The sequence below is a fragment of the Rhododendron vialii genome, chromosome 11a (assembly GCF_030253575.1).
Source record: "Rhododendron vialii isolate Sample 1 chromosome 11a, ASM3025357v1".
Taxonomy (NCBI): Eukaryota; Viridiplantae; Streptophyta; class Magnoliopsida; order Ericales; family Ericaceae; genus Rhododendron; species Rhododendron vialii.
In genome coordinates, this window is record NC_080567.1 from 15,785,674 (window position 1) to 15,797,976 (window position 12,303).

Below are 12,303 nucleotides of genomic sequence, written 5' to 3' on the forward strand. Positions count from 1 at the left end.
TTTTGTCACCAAAGTTAAGCATTTGGCGACGAAAAAAATATTTTGTTACTAAATTGGTCTCATTTGACGATATTTTGTCACCAAATGATTATCTTTGGTGACGAAAAATAATTTCATCACATTTTTTAAGCTTTTGGTGACGAAAAATGTATTTCGTCACCAAATGGGTACCCTTTGGTGACGAAATTATTTTGTCAAGGAAGATGTTAAAACAGTGACAAATTTATTTTTTCGTCACCAAATATACTCATTTAGTGACGAAATTAAATTTTGTCGCCACTTTTTCGTCACCAATTTTCATTTTTCTTGTAGTGCCTTGTGTCACCTCTCACATTTTATTGCCCTGGTTTGAACAAATGCGTTTTACTTTAGGCCGACCAACTGGCCTCCTATTCCGTGGAGGGTAACTTCCCCTCGATAACTTCACCGGAAGAATCTGCAACTCATACTTACAAAGCAACATGGTTGTTAAATCCATGACACAACTGCACAAATAATAACACACAAACCAAATAACATCATGCCACCATAACTGAAAGATACAGTTATTTGACAATAACTGAACTATGTTATAAACACATATATATAGTTATATGTGAACATTTGTCCTATGTAACTCCGAAAGTGCATACCATATAACGTTATATATCAAATTCTGTCCTTTCTAAATCCAAAAAAAGAGACATCTCATAACGTTATATGCAAACTTCTGCCCTGTGTAACATATAACCTCATTTGACCACTATACTTTCAAAGTAAGGTTTCAACATATAACCACATATGTACCCTATGATTTCAACATATAACCTCATATGTACCCTGTGATTCACAGCCTCATCCAGTTTTAACATATAACTCTCATATGTACAAAATTAAAACATATTACTATATAACAACTTTAAAAATAAAAAAGAGATCGATATCAGATAATCGAAACCGTGAATCACTAACCAACAACCAAATCAATCACAAAATTGGAACGAGATTAAATTAACTTCAAACGTATGCACCTTGGATGAACACAAAAATATTCAGTCGAAAGCACGAAGAGAAACCAAACAGAAGAATGAATAGGAGTCGATCGCGATCACCGTTGACTCTCTCTCTCTCTCTCTCTCTCTCTCTCTCTCTCTCTCTCTCTCTCTCTCTCTCTCTCTCTCTCTCTCTCTCTCTCTCTCTCTCTCTCAAATGTAAATGGCGTGGTTTGAAAGGGAAAAGGGGATAATGGAATAAACGGGATTTGAAAAGGGAAGGGTATTTTTGCCATGGACTAATTCCTTTTTTAAGTGACGTGGATTTAAGGCCTTATCAAATATTATTAGTGGACTATGGGGTTACAAATTTAATAGATGGACTAGATGGGTTAAAAACATGTTATAGTAGACCCTAGACCAATTTTTTAAACTTTAAACCCCATTTTTCTTGGGAATTGAAAGTTACAATTTTTGTTTGTGAAATTGAAATCAGAAAAAGTTCCTTTTAACAACTTTGACTTTTGTATAGTATTGATTAATCTCCACCAATATTAAATTAAAAAATAAACACCCCGAATTTTGCAAATTTTTAAAAAAATACATGCCCGGACCCTTTTAAGTCGAAGTGACATTATCATATTCTCTTGAAAGGTCATAGGATTGAGCCCGTATAGGACAGTTTTGGGTAATCATCGCTCTCTTTCCCTTATAACAAATGCGTGGCGCAAGAAGCTCTAGATTATGGCAAGACAATTAATGCATGTTAGGGGATAGCATATATATAAACATAGCAATGATGAAAAAGAGTCACCCTAAAAGTTTTAGAGCCCAAATCGACTCTTCGGAATGGAACCTCAAGGCTTCCTCTATTTATTTGCGCACCTTAGTTGTTAAATTCTAACTCTTGCTCTGTCTTCTCGCTCTCTATATAGTATGTTCTTACGAATAGAGATTTGCTACTCATTACCCGATGTCTCGTAAATGAGATTATTTGCCTTTATAAAGGCTTCTAACTCCTCAATTGTTGGTTAGGATCGATTTGATCTAAAGGCCAATATAAACTTTCCAGAACCATCCTAAAAAATATAATAAGATTTTTTCCAACAAAAAACATTTACAATTGTCTTCCTTGGTCTCTAATAGTATGTGGTAGAACAATGCATATTTCTTTAGGATATCTGAGAATACTCTGGCAATTCATAAACTCTGTCCACCATCAAGTTCTCCCGCAGTTTGGACACTTCTATGACATTCCAGATTCAATTGCTTGTGTTGACCTTTCTCCAATTAAGTTTCCATTATCTTCTTAGCTAGAGGTCCATGAAATGCATATTGAAAATTGATCTTTGCTGCTTCTTTTTCCTGAAACCCAAAATATATAACACTTTCTTCAAGTCATGATAAAATGATAAATTTTAGGGGGGTCTTGCTTTATGGTTTTTCTTGGGCTATTTATAAAGAAAGTAGTAATTATATTACGTAATGATAGATAAATAAATTACAACACCTTATCTATTCTCAATTAGCAAAATCAATCTAACTTTGTAATTTTTAAAAGAAATTATTAAACAATGAAAGTTTTGACCATCATCAAGAGAAAAGTCAACTTTTTTTTTTTTAACAGCGAAGCAAAAATTTTATTGAAATGAAAAAAGATTACAAAGCAAAGTTCAAGTTGGCTAGAAACCAACAGAGCACCCAATGGGCCAAGCCCAGAACACTAAAGGGGTCTAAATAGACATAAATACAAGGGGAAATGATGTCTCAGGACACTTTGGGGGCCCAAATTACCCAAAAGGATGAGCCCATTTCCAAAATTTACCGAGTACAAAGCTACTCACTAATCCTTACCAGTCATTAACAGAAAACCACGTCCTTACCAATCACTAAACGGGAATTCTAATCCTGGGCTGTCATTTTTCCTAAATACAACAATGAAGCCCACGAGAAACCTAAAACCCAAATACAACAATTAAGCCCAAAACACCGAAACCCTAACCCAAAAACTAAAAGGCATAACCTATAGACAATATAGGCTTAGCCGGAGACCAACCCATAGACAACATGACCCAGCCTTAATAGCAACCCTACCCACCACCAACCGCGGCCACCTGGAGTGAGATGGGCTGCTACTACCATCGTCCTCGGAGCCCCGGGAACAAGCCCCTGTTGCTACCCCGAAAAACGGCCCGGCCACCCCACCACAGGCCGCCCCACCCCAACCCTAGCAACCCCCAACAGACACATCGAAGCCTCCACTGCCACTGCTGCTACACCACACCACCACCTACTGCTGCCCCAAACCCAAACACCACACACCACCACCTGCATCCGCCATCAACCGCCACCGAACATCAAACAGCCACCTGTAACAAAATAAAACAAAACAGACAACAGCACCACCACAACACTACCACCACCTACTACCACCTCCACAGCCAGTAGAAGCACAATCGACCTAGCAAACCCACCAGATCTGCAAGAGCATAGGATCATCGGCCATCGCAAGCACAACGCCTAGCCGTTAGGCCCAAAACCAACATCCCCCAGATGTGGATCTCGGTAGCGAAGAGACTCGCAACACGCCATTAACAACCACCACCATGACTGACCGCTAGGCGCAAAACCGGAGTCCCCCAGAAGTGGATCTCTGCAATTAGACTAATTGAATTAGTGATCAAATGATCTTTTTACCGGTTTGTCATATAAAATGTCTCATTGAACTGTATACACCTTGTTATTTCATTTTACTTCTTATTTCTTGGTCTTATTGATTTGGGTTCAATCTAGTCTTCGTTTTTCCTTGCTCAAAGCTTTTTTAGTATGTTGACCCTCACAAACTGCCACGTACTCCTATGAAAGTTCTTGAAGGTGCAGATCGGATAACTTTGTCAACACCCATTTATCGTCTCTGTGTTTCTGTATTTGTTGGTCTTCATTGTTCGACTTTCGTGATTGCTAACGATGATATGGAACAAATTAACACGACACGTACCAACCATGACTAGCAGACTCTAGAATTAATCTACTTTGTCAACACCCATTTAACTATGATATATTCGACCTTTTTCATTGAGTGTAATATTTTTATCAATATAGTACGTAGGAGAATAGTTGGGACATGGATCAAAATCCAACGTTTTCAATTCTTTGTCGTTGTCAGAGATGTATCCAATTTCTACACGATCAGAGCCAGCCCAAAGTCTTAAGGACCAATCTCCCGTCTGGTTTTCTTAGGGTCGGATCCGATCAAATTTGAGTTTTTGTGAGCCTTTTATGGATTTATAACAATGATTAGAACCGTTTACTTTCTATGGATCGTTGTCACGTAGCTTATCCATTTAAAACAATCAGCTTGCGAACATCAATAGCATGAATGAACACAATAGATATGTGCAGAAAAAATGGACAGCTTAAGTTCCAAATCATTTTGTGTCGGTCTATTTTTCTATCAACAACTCCATATTGTTCATCTAGCTATCGATGTTTGATTAAAATATTTTTTTACTCGGATAATTTACTTAATTGACAAGATTTGCAAAATGGATGATTTTAAGTATTATTGTAAGCTTAGAAGAGACCCACAAACGAGCAAACTCGAACGTCTTATCCACTCACAAGAAAAAATATAATACTACATCTTAATGAAGGTATTAACTCAAACATTAATGTGTCTCTAGTTAATGTTGTCTTAGAAAAAGCACGTCATATTATAACTATTCAATAGTAATATTCACCGAGTTTTGCAAAAGAAAAGAAAATAGTCAACTATTATCCACCTAACCCTCTCTTAAACAAGAATGAAATGTGTTGGCTCAAATCAAGAAGTTGTAATGAAACATCAATTTTTATCATTGAAACAATGGGTTCAGCTCACCTCTATACCATTATCCACCTAACCCTTTCAAATCTCAATTTTTTTTTGGGCCTCAACCTGAACCCACAACGGGATCTGAATCATTCATTAAGTACACCTCGCAGAACCAACATTTGTTTCGAAAATCACTTGCTGACATTGATAGATACATGAACAATAATTGCATAAGCTGAACGACCCATGGGATTTTTATCTTAGCCTCCAATCTTGGTTAATTCAAGTGGATTTGGATGGAACGACACTGACAAATCTTTGACGTTAGACGTTGTCCACATTGCTCATCTAAGCCCCTAAGTTTGGTTAATATACTCTAAAGACTGTCCACTTATTGCCAATTGATTTTAGGTTGGAACCCTCCAAGAAATCTAACATGACATCAGACTCTTTAAGTCTTAGGTGACCCCACGTGGTCGAGCTTCTGTCGCCCGAGTCAAATCTCCTCGTCTCCTCAATTCGTACCTCCACATGCATCTTGGCTGCATTTAAACAACCACAACCTCCATGCCCATAACCATCGAAAATTATGGACATTTCAACAGTGGAGTTTACAGCACCTGTTAGACAACCTACCTAACAGTTATGATAACAAATAAAACAGTTATGTTCATTTCAATATCTGTTCTAGTCGCTATAACCATTGGTTGATCCAAAGCTAAATTTGGTAGAGAACAAGAGGTGGAGGAAAAAAAAAATAGGAACGTCACCACAAGGAGGAGCTAAAAAGTTACCCATTCAACGGTAACAGTCTCTACAAGAGCAAGTCCCATCTTTAAAATGGTGGAACTGATTCCGATCGCGAACTGTAATTTCACGATCGTAGATCGACGAAATGAGCTTCGTGTATGTGTGACAATCACTACACATTCTAATGTTTCTGACTATTCTTATGGGAGAACCCTGAGACGAATGAATCAGTGCGAAGGCAATTGCCAGCTTCTGGCTATGGCTACTCAACCTCCGCCTCTTCTCTCCTTCGTCGACATCATGCAAAATTACCGATGTATCAGGCGAATAGCCTTCGAATTTCAGCTGCCATTCCATCTGGTGAATCATCTCGTAGATTCCATCACACTTGGGAAATGACACGTCTTGCGAAACAAATCTATACACCTTCCTCTTCATCTCAACCAAGCTAAATCCGGGCGTTTGGATCAAGCCTTTGCACATCATTTCCTTTCGTGTTTTCGCCACGTCGCGCCAACTGTGAGATTGTGCATACAGATTCGATAGCACCACATAATCACCGGCATTACCTGAGTCCGATAAGGATAGCTCTCTAGCAGCGACCTCCCCTATCTCAACATTTTGATGAACCCTACAAGCATTGAGAAGAGTACGCCACAAGACCTCGTTTGGCTCTATGGATATGTTCTTTATAAGCTCATAAGCTTCTTTCAATTTCCCAACTCGACCCAAGAGATCTACCATGCACCCGTAGTGTTGCACTGTGGGTACAACTCCATGTTCCAATTTCATGCTTCCGAAATACTTGAGACCCTCCTCCACAAGCCCAGCATGGCTACAAGCGCTCAACACACCCACATAAGCAACATCATCTGGTTTCAAGCCTTGTTCGAGCATCTCATCGAACAACTTTAGGGCTTCCAGGCCCTGCCCGTGCATCGCTAAGCCCGATATCATTACACCGTAGGACATTTGGTTCTTCTCTATCATTCTTTGGAAGAGAAATAGCCCTTTGTTTAAAGAGCCACATTTTACATACATGTCCATAAGGGAAGTCTCTACTACAACATTAAGGCCACACATTGTCCTAAGTAAGGACCCATGTGTGCACCTTCCCAAATCAAGGGCACCCAAATGGGTACAGGCAGAGACCACATTGACTAAGATACTTTCCTCAGCTCTCCAACATCCTTCACTACTCATACCCCTAAAAATCTCATGGCACTTTCCCCACATGCCCAAACTAGCATGAGCTGCAATTAGGGCACTCCATGAAGCAACACTCCTTTGCACCATCTTATCAAAAACAGCACAAGAGAGACTTATCTCTCCACACTTCCCATACATGTTGATCAAGCTATTCTGCACAAATAAATCATCTCCAAAACCTAGCTTAAAGCTGTGCCCATGAACTTGTTTCCCCTCTTTAAGTGCTGGCAAATTAGCACATGCTTTTAGAAGAGTTGGGTATGTGAAGTTGTCAGGTTCCACCCCACACTCAAGCATTTCATCAAACACCTGTAAAGCTTGTTCTAGGTTCATGTCTTTGACATGGCCCCTGATCATGTGATTGAATGCAAACGAACCCGGTTCCTCGATTTGGCGAAAAATAGAGCAGGCATAATCCATACTGCCCCAGTTTGAGAGAGCACAAGTGGCAACAAGATTGCTTGCAACAAAAGAACTCCAAAATATACCCAACTTGAGGGTTTGGGCATGGGCTTGCTTGAATTCTTCCAAGTTCTTGCATTTCTTTATGAGGGAGACACATTCTTGTTCCCTCCCCCTGAAATTGCAATCTGGGTTTTGTGTGAAATCCTCCAGAGGAATCAAGAAATGGTTTTGGAGGACTGAAGTCATAAAATTGCTAACTTTTTTGCAAATTAGAAGTAAACACAGACCATATTAAAACCCATCAAACCTGTAAATTTGATCATACAGTTTGATATCAAAAGATTCACAACAAATGGAACTGATGAAAAAGGAAATGGGTGTGGGCAAATTGAGCAGAAAAGTAATCAGAATGAAGGTGGAGTTAAATTGGTGGTATGAGAGCTAGTGCCACTATAATGTAGTTTGAGTTACTTTTCTCTGTATTTACTGGTTTCCTAATTGTATGTGCATAACTGGTTAGAGGGATTTGAATCTCATCCATGAAATTCAGCAAGCAAATATCAACCAGTGAAATTTGTGCCAGATTATGGGACATGTGAATACTAGATAGGATAATGTTCTTCAAATAAGTGGCTCCACGTGATATGTCCAAGAAGCTCCATATACGGGTCCCGAGTCCCAGTAGAACTTTACTCTCTAATGATAGAGGGGCCCACTCCGGGCTGCAAGGAGGAGGATCCAAACCGTTCAATGATTTTAAAAAACATTGCGTGGGTTGTGAAAAATCAGCTCAATCTGATATGTTTAGATACTCGATCTAATCTTCCCATTTTTTAAAAATCGTAAAAAACAATCTTTCCATTTTTTCCTATTTTTCAAAATGGAAAGATTGGATCGAGCACCTACATATATCGAATTGAGCTGATTTTTCACAAGCTCACTCAATTTTTTTTAAATTATTGAATGACTCGAATCATCCGTGGGAGTCCAAAGTAGGCCCTACACGGCGTGCGGTGGCTCTATCATTTCTGGTATCCAAATATGGCTCATTGGGGATGACTATATTATAGAATTATTTCTTATACTATTTTCTTTTAATATTAATATTTTATGGTTTTCCGTTAGATTTTTGTAAACTACTAGTTCGTCAATTGTTTTTAAAAGTGTACTAAAGATAAAAATAATGCTAATTCAATGAATTTTTTTTTGTTTCAATGATTTTTTAATTCTTTAGTGATAATTTTGTATTTTTTAAATTACTATTGCTGAGGCGAGCAAATGATCTACAAATTTGACTCAGAACTCAACAAATTTGTAAAAAACAAGAAGTTTATGAAAGTAATCTAGTAATCGTTTCAAAAAAAGGTAATCCAGTAATAAAGTTAGGCCAAATTGGAGGAGTCAAACGGGTGGGACTGGCACACGCACGGCATGTTTAAGAGCGACACTGCTCAGGCATGACGCAACACGATCTCTATAGGTGGACCAAGCGGGATGTTTGTTTTGGGGCACGTGGCACGGCAAGAAAAAGTGCGGGTATGACACCGGCAGAACACGATAGATGTAAAAAATCAAAGAGTCGAAATAATTAATTGTAAAAGTAGATGTACACACCATTCAATATTCAAAAGTGGTTGATTTTTTTTTTTTTTTTTTTTGGGTCAAAGTAGTAGAAGTTTCATTGTCAATCAAACAAAATAAGTGAATATATCATAAGGCCTAACTTCCCAAGTTCTAACGCTAAAACCTCATAATCCTGATTTTGAGCACGGGCACTGGATGCACACCGGTGAACCAGCATCAAACTCACAAACCAACACCAAAAATATTATTCGCCAAAAGCCACTATTGGATCTGGGGAAACTGGAGTATGGGATAGGTAACCAGAACAGAGAGAAGCATCTTCGTAGAGAAATTTTTGAAAAATAGTAAATAAACTGTCAACCCTAAACTTGCCAAATCTGTACCTACCGGAAGGGTTGAAGGTGGAAGGAAGAAATCAGAGACAAACCAGACCGAGTAGAGACAACATCGAATGAAGTGAAGAGCATAGAATCTTAGCCTCCAAAGTGAAGCCAAGCCACAAGATCCACGCCACTTGTACATCGCCTTGAAACGCCGCCAGAGATGGGTGAAAGGAGGGCAGGGATCCTTCAAGAAAAAGTGGAACAGAAGGGGTATCAAGAAGATGAGGGAAGGATGAGCTCCCCAAGCAAAACCCTATTCGGAGGAAAGCTACGAGAGCATCTCCAATCCATCCTCTAAAACACAAAAATAGAGAATGGATGTGACATATTGAGGGAAGATTTTTTAATTTATTCCCTATTTTTCACTTTATGAGAAAAAATTAGAGGGACCCATGGTACTTTTTAGAGATTTGGTCTTCAAATTTACTTTTGGGTCTCTAAAAATAAAGACTCTACTCCCATTTTGGAGACCAAATCTCTAAAAAGTACCATGAATCCCTCCAAGATTCTCTTTTAAAGTGAAAAAGAGGGAAGAAATTACAAAAAATTTCCTTAATAAGTCACATTCATTCTTTATTTTTGTGTTTTAGAGTTTGGTTGGAGATACTCTAAGTGGATGATATTACTCAATAATTTTCTAACGTAGATTAAACAATGAAGAATGATAGGTCACAATGTTCATGATATTTTTTTTTGCCAACAGAATAACCGATTCATTGATAAAATTGAACGAACAAGAACAACTCAAAGGGCATATACATCCGTAGACAAAGGCGTAGATAGTCAATCCGGTAGATAGGCCTCCCAGGTGGAGACATCTACACAACCATAACTCCTAATAGCAAGACAATGAGCCACCCCATTTTTTTGGTCAAGTGTGAGCCACCTCATTATCAGTACGCTTAACAAAACTAAACTCACTCACCCAAAAGTCACACACCCGAAAGTCATACGCCAATCTCCTGATGTCCTCCACAATAACTTCGAGATCTCTATGAACAGCCAATTCCCCTCTGATCATTCGAAAAAGGTTCAAAGAATCACCCTCGAACTGAACTCTCGTAGCCTAAATTTTGAAGCAAAATTAGATGATTCGTAAACATCATTTCTGATATCGGATTGAGGTGATTTTTTACAAGAACCATAAACGAAGTATTTTGAACAAAATGAACGGCTCCGATCATCTTTGCGAGACCCGAGACGGCCGCAAAACTGGTCTGTGCATGACTGCTGTGCAGCCTTTGCTGTGCAAGCAGACTTTCTGGCCAAACCGCGAGCAGCTGCAAAACGTCCACCCGAGTCTCTCCCTACCAGCCCCACTCCTCCTTGCCGACTGCGAATATCTAAACCCCGCATCAAAATTAAATTTAATTAATCACCCCTCCCACCGGCAGAGACCGCCGCTGAACTGCACTCGGAGGATCTGGACCCCTCTCCGCCAGAACCTGTGCCTGCGCCTCCAAAAAATCATTCGAGTCTCTGCACGCCATGTTAACTGCCATCGATCACATGATCACACAAGCGACCTGAGAAGTGAACATCATTTCTACATTTCCATATCCTCCAAATGACCGCACAAGCCAATGATCGCCTAACTTCATTTTCTCCCCCACCTTTCCATCTTGCCAATAAAGTAGTAAACCAATCACGGAAGTCCTCTCCTCCCACGCTCACAGAATCTAGCCCGAGGGGAGGGAACTTCCAAACTGACTGATTGGGCAAATTTACAGCGGGAAAACAAATGAAGAAGGGATTCCGGTTCTTCCCAACAAACAGGGCACAACGGCTCTACAGTTACCTTTCTTTTAAGGAGCACCTCCTTAACCGAAACAATTCCATGGAAACATTTCCAGATAAAGTGTTTAATTTTACCCGGAGTCACCGCCGCCCAAAGATCTTTCCACACTGAGCACTCTTCATCTCTTCGACTTGACTCTCCAGCCCCACGGTTCCCCAACATGCCATTTGCCATTTCGCCTCAAATGCAGAGCTAATTCATAACCTGACTTAACCCGAGTACTCACCCGAATTGGTGAAAATGCCAGATAATTTTATCCTCCATCTCAGTTAGCGGCAGCGGCATCGAAAGAATTTCATTTGCCTCATCCTCCCAAAACAAATTCCTCACCAGCTCACTCCGCCATTGTTTGGTCCCATCATCAATTAGATCACAAACATGACGTTCATGATTAAGGGGCAGAGAAGTATTAGATTTATTTTATAATTTCTTTTTTTACTTGTAAGGTTTAAGAATTGCAAATATTCGATACTTGAGTAGGTGTCAAACTAGTTGGGATGTACTCAAGCTATAGTAATTCAACTCTTATCTATTTAGATCCATTTTATTAAAAAAAAAATTGCAATTATCAATGAAAAGTTTGTATTTATTTGTTTTATTATTTTATTTTAGTTACAACTATTTGATAACACCTTTTGTCAATTATTATACGAATTTCAGTAATTTAAAAAATATATCGTCTTTACAATGCCCTAAAAAAAAAAAAGAAAAAAAGAGAGAGGTTCAATTGGGGCCTGGGCACGACAAGGAGTGTAGCGTGCCCATGGGCTGGGCCGAGCCGAGCATATTATAAAACAAACCGGCACGGCAAAGCACGACACGACTAATAAATGGGTTGGCTAGACACGGCACGAAGCACATTTAGAATCGAAATGAACACAAGTTGGGCTGGCACAGCTCGGTCCATTTGACACCTCTAGGCCCAACATAGAGCCTTATGCTCTATTTGTGCCATATTGTTTGTCCTTTGAAAATTGCATCAAATTTTGAAATAAAAACTTAAACACTTCCATGTACTAATTTTTTACTTTTCGACACTAAATTTAATGTTCTAATCAATTCTTTAGATTGATGCAGAAAGTCAAAATTATATACAAAAATATTTTGATCTTGTAAAAAGCGACTATATATATATTTTTAGAAAATTACTACAAATTAAACAAGATGGAATGGAGGTATTATGATCAAGAACCCCTCTCTTAACTTCGTTTCGGCTTTTGTAGGCAAACCAATGGCATCTGGACCATCACGTTTGCACGAGAAAGTGCAATTCTAGCTCCATTAGCAATTTCAAATTCAAACCAATGGCCATCATGTGTTTGCACGAGAAAGTAATGACTACATGCCGGACGGATCCAAAAATTTGCACTAGTGGGGACACACGAATTA

General features: G+C 39.1%; 1 protein-coding gene across 1 annotated transcript; it reads right to left on the reverse strand.

Annotated features, from left to right (window-relative positions):
- Nucleotides 1–5,436: 5,436 nt before the first annotated feature.
- On the reverse strand, nt 5,437–7,745 carry LOC131308427 (pentatricopeptide repeat-containing protein At1g31920). The gene has a single exon (XM_058335349.1). The coding sequence runs from the start codon at nt 7,393–7,395 to the stop codon at nt 5,584–5,586; it is 1,812 nt and encodes a 603-aa protein (XP_058191332.1). The 5' UTR covers nt 7,396–7,745; the 3' UTR covers nt 5,437–5,583.
- Between the last annotated feature and the right edge of the window lie 4,558 nt (nt 7,746–12,303).